Here is a 5363-nt window from a genome sequence, read left to right as displayed (position 1 = left end):
AGCCCTCTCCTTTAAAACAGGACTTTAAAACAGGATGATGCCCGCCTCATCTTCTCCATGACACCCTCTCTCAAACACGGTACTTCTCCACGGACCGCCAACGACTCCCCTGCCAAGGGCCCCATGCTCCGTCCCTGATCACGTCCCAGTGTTAGTGCCAATTCACCACCACCATCAAGGGGAGGTGGCGTGCGCCACCCATGATGCCCCCCCTTCCCCAAAAGAAGGCAGATCCAATTTCTTCACCTTTTCAAAAATAATTTATTATTCTATTAGTAGTCTTCCTTCACAGGACCCTACTCTAGCATTCTCATTGGTAAAATAGTTCATATAAATATGTTGCTAAAGAATAACAAACCAATGTAATCATCAATCAAATATGTTTCATTTAACTCTCTTTATCTATGTCACACATGTTATTAAGAATACAAGCTATAATCTTTCTCCATGTTCTTTTGCTCATCAGATTCTCTGAAGCCACCATGTCATCACATTGTCATGTGAGTAACTTTTACTACTCTGACACAATTCTGCCATGGTTCCTATCACCTCGGACGCCATCTTGACTGGTTTCCCCCGCCCCCTCGTCACATTCGGCTACGCCATTGTTCTATCATTTGCTTACTCCATATCATTTGGCCATCATGTGCACACCCTTTTCCTAATCCTCTAAATTTATACCATGGCCCCCATCTCCTCTCCTCCAAATCCTCTTCCATTCCTCTTCTCGCTGCAAGCTTGTTGTATCTTCACTAGCTTCACTCCTATGTATGTGCTCACATCACCATCATATGTACATCTTCTCCTACTCCACCTATTAGCTATGCCTAAGGCTACCCCACCATTGATGTGTCCTCTACCTAATTGAGCATCATCCCAAGTAGCATCACTCATCGTTACATCCTAATCGAGCATAATTTTTTATAAGCATCATTTTCTTTTACGCGAAACAATCTATTATCCGTTGGACAATTTTAAAATGAATGTACACATTCTGCTTTACCGAAACTCAAAACTATCATGAGTGAATATTCTTCCAGAATGGACTTGATTTCTTAAATAATACACTTACAATGGTGTGTACCAGATAAAAATGATTAAAAGGAAGCATTTCCCAGTGGTAACTGTAAAATAAACACTGCAAATCGAGCGATAGAAATTTCAGATTTATTGAAGCCTAGCACTTGAAAGATGGAGTAGTACGCAGAGAAAGAAAAATTATTTTATGATTTCCTAAAACAAGTCTCCCATGAACACATTGCACGAATGAGCAGGAAGATAGAGTGCAAACTTATATGTACACTAACTGGTCCGTTCATCCATTTTGAATAGACCAGCTGCAAAAGCTCACTTGGTTCATTCTCGCCAGAATTCACTGACATGATAATCAACCATGTCCTGCAGTGTCCCCAAAAAGGTAGATAGTATAGAAGTTGAACTAATCAAGTTTCAAAGAAAATGTATTTTACTTTTTACATAAATGAAAAGAGTAGCGACAGCTAAAGTATCTCAAGGGAATGTGAAGATGGCAGTAAACACAGGAAACAAACCCGAAAACAAAGTGAAGCCTTCATCTTATATGTCAATCGATGCTCATAGCGTCAACATGATACTGTATGAAATGACATAGAAATTATTCGTACAGACCTAAAGTATTTCGTCTACATATAGGCCACAAGACCAACATACTGGGTGTATATAACTTAGTAGAAAAGGGTTGCGTGGCCTACTGGAAACAAAGACATGCAATAAGGAAATATAAAAGCAATAATAGTAGAGGTGGATATAGAAGCAGTATTGGTGTTAATCAGCTCAAAACTCCCACACCCGGCGCATCCAACCTGACAATTAAGTGCACACAAAAATGGTTCCGCTATCCCATAAATAAGACCAACAAAATTTAGCATCTTTACGGGAAAATACACCTATATATATTTCTGGGGTTTTTTACAAAGAAAATCATGGGAAGTACCTAAAAGAAGGTTAACATAGAGCTAACAAATATGAACAAACCAGACAATAAATGCATAGCGTCTGGGGAACGAAACCACTACCAGATACATGGTATCGCATGAGTGCTGCCCTTCCTCTAGCCCGCAACATCTGGGAGCTGCATATATGCTTTTAGGTTTGTGCTAATTCTGCAAATTCAGAATATGCCCAAAGACATTGTACATAGGTTTAGTTCTTTGCGATCCAATATATTCAGGAAAGAACAGTTTTAGTTCCATAGAGAAGGAATAAAAAAATTCAACGAAGATACCATCAGCCTGCTTATGCGATCAACATATAATTACTGGATTTCAACTTAAATAAATTCTTTCGAGATGATGTGCTAGCTATAAAGGGAATGACATTTGAGATGGTATACTGAGTCAATCGAACAACAAAAAGGAAGAACAAAATTGTTGTATTACATATTTACATGCAGTCACGTTGGGCACAAACTGAATAATGAGTTCGCGATAAGATAACATAAGCCTGTCATAGTTAAACATAACGGAGATGCACACAGAAGCTCTTCGCAGTTCACCAGATGAAATAGTTGGGTGTTCTGGATAGGTGGACTCCCGGTTGTGCCCAGCTGCGGCAACTGCCACACCCCACTGCCACCGGACGGCGCCCCCATCCAGGAATACACAAGTTGCCCCACGCCAACCAAGATCTTTCAAATCTTCTCTATCATTGTCATCGCAAAAGGACTTTCATCAGTGGCTCACTGACAATATCCCCCAAACCCTACAAGAGATTCAAGGAAGTTTAAACTTCCATTTTGCACATGTGCAATTGAGTCACTCACCTTGCTAGATTAGGTCAGATCTATTATCCATATCTAAGCCCTCTGAATTGTTGTATTATCCTGGCCAGATAATGGATCAACAAGTTTGTCCCTTCATATTGTCAAACACGGGCTGACTGGACCATCTACTTTGGTCGTTCAAATTATAAAACGCAATCATGATGTTGAAATCTCATCTCATTCCATCACGTGAGCTTTTCCCAGTTTTTTAAAGAGCTTTTCTTAGTTTTGGACAAACTGAATGACGGTAATGATTTGTATACCGTAGCTTTTCCTTCATTACGCTTCACTAGTTAGATGAGGGAGCGCGTTGTGCCCCTATGTTCAACCCCAAAAACCTAGATTCAAGGTTGTAGGTCATAGTAGTTGTCATCACTCGCAAGCTTGCTTGTGCACTTTAAAAAACGGTATGACGAAGCACATCAAGAGAAGCAAAGGTGCTCTCAAGTTGTTATGCATATCATATAGCACATGTAGGACAACAAAATGATAGTCATCAAGGAAAATATATAATTACCAAAATCAACCCCAAATCAGCACTCCCCTCGCCATCTATGTATCAGACTACTTGGAACTGAACTATATGTAAAGCAAGATTTAAGTGTTGACCATTAGTCCTCAATGTCCCATGTGTTCTCCATCATGCTCCTAACTTTACTGTCATACTCTAGTTCGTAGTCTAAATTCAGTTACTGGTTGCACTCACCTCTAAGTGAACACTAAAAGTTTTAACAAGATAAATCACACATATATATCATTACCTTAGTCAATAGAGTCCTGGAACTGTGTCACAAGATCCCGACAAAACTGACCGGAGTTTTCGTAGTTCTCTGAAACTTTTCATTTCTGGTTCGCTACTACTCACAGTTCTTTCCTGGATTCAATAAACCCTATGAAAGCAAACCATTTCTTGGGGTATACAACTGAAAATAAGGTTGTGAAATTCATCAAAATCATCTAGAGCAAACAGTATGACATACTTTTTGCACAAGTACTGTAAAAACAAGTATTACCTGTCCTAGCCTTTTGGCTTGAACTGAAAAAACAGTATGACATACTTTTTTACTCCTACAACTACCTTCGTGATGATCGGAAGAAAGTGTCGCAGACACTATGCACATTTATTTTGTTGGATTGTGCAGATCCAATTGAGCAGTCCCTAAAGCTGGAAGGATTATAGTTGAAAAAAAAATACCTGGATAGCCTTTGTTGTGATAGTACTTGCTTTATTGTCAATGAGGAAGTGCTAGAAGTATGAGGAAAATCTCAGTATACCATCAATTATTGATTACTCGTCAGACCCAAGAAAGCATTCACACCTCCAAGATGTTTGTTAGACTGTTAACATAGCATGAATTCACTTTAGATTACTCCTTTCTGTACATATAATTAGATAAAAGAGAATAGTGGTTATGAACTATATTAATAATATGAATGACAGTGTGAGTCTCTCCGGCAGAATTATGAAGCAAATATTGGTTAGGAACCAAGGTTAAAAGCGAACCTCGCATATGATAATATTGCTATTCTTTTCTTCTTCATTTCCATTTTTTTCTTCAGTCCATAAGTGCATGAACTAAACAACCAAATCAGATTTAAGCAGAAATAGAACAATAGAGGGGTTGGGTGCAGATCATCCAGTTTTAAACATCAAGAACCGGAATTTGCAAAAACAGTAATCTACCTAGCGATGTTGGATGTCGTCCACATGAAGGAGATGGAGGAGCATGTCCCGATGTCCCAATGGAAACTCCTTGACCTCTCAAGTCCATCTACCAAACACGGAAAAATTCCTCAAATCATCTCCAATTGTCATGTCAGTCGACATGTTCTTGCTTCCTGACCGACCCAAAAGAAAATTCAAAGAGAAAATAGAGAGGAACGTGAGTTGTAACCATTGACAGAAGACGCTTGTGAGGGCCAGTGCGGCACAGCGAGCCGGCATCGGCAACAGCAAGGGCGCGTCCACCAGCCACGAGAGCCGAACTGGTCGGGCGCCGCAAGGGCAGCGCGTCGATGGGCGGTCGAGGCGTTGCGGAGGGTGGCGGGGCTCGGACGCGGGGACGGGGATTTCCTGCGTCGATTAGCTCCCATGTGTGGACGGACGCGGATCAGGTCGAGGACGGCGCGCTGATGCCGCCGTGGATCTGGGCGCTCCCTCTCCCTTCCCTTGTCTTCCCTTCCCTTCCCTTGAGAGAGGAATAGAAGGTTGGGGGCTGTAACGCCCATGATGCGGCTATATCTTTCACGTGTCGAAGCACAACTTAGAGGCATAATCGCATTGTAAGCAATGTCGCAAGTGAGGTAATCTTCACACAGCCCATGTAATGAATAAGGAAAAGAGGTACATAGTTGGCTTACACTCGCCACATCACACAATAGCATAAATATCATTACATTCATCCAGGTAAAATCAAGGTCTGACTACGGAACCAAAATAAATATCAACCTCAAATGCAACAAAGTCCCCGATCGCCCCAACTGGGCACCACTACTGATCGTATGGAAAGGAAACATAGTAACGTCCTAAGTCCTCATCGAACTCCCACTTGAGCTCAGTCGA

At 41.1% G+C, this 5363-nt stretch overlaps 1 protein-coding gene across 1 annotated transcript; it reads right to left on the bottom strand.

Moving 5' to 3' along the window:
• Positions 1 to 2336: 2336 nt before the first annotated feature.
• LOC125518850 (uncharacterized) lies at positions 2337 to 5029 on the bottom strand. Its single transcript, XM_087532690.1, has 5 exons — positions 4696 to 5029; positions 4485 to 4572; positions 4305 to 4376; positions 3562 to 4177; positions 2337 to 2739 (listed from the first exon to the last, which is right to left on the bottom strand). The coding sequence occupies exons 1-4, from the start codon at positions 5027 to 5029 to the stop codon at positions 4168 to 4170; spliced, it is 504 nt and encodes a 167-aa protein (XP_087388816.1). The 3' UTR covers positions 2337 to 2739; positions 3562 to 4167.
• Positions 5030 to 5363: the final 334 nt, after the last annotated feature.

Source organism: Triticum urartu, chromosome 7A (genome assembly GCF_056163025.1).
Source record: "Triticum urartu cultivar PI428250 chromosome 7A, HENAU_Tu73, whole genome shotgun sequence".
Taxonomy (NCBI): Eukaryota; Viridiplantae; Streptophyta; class Magnoliopsida; order Poales; family Poaceae; genus Triticum; species Triticum urartu.
Note: the sequence above shows the minus strand (reverse complement) of the source record. Positions and strands in the feature narration are given on the sequence as shown.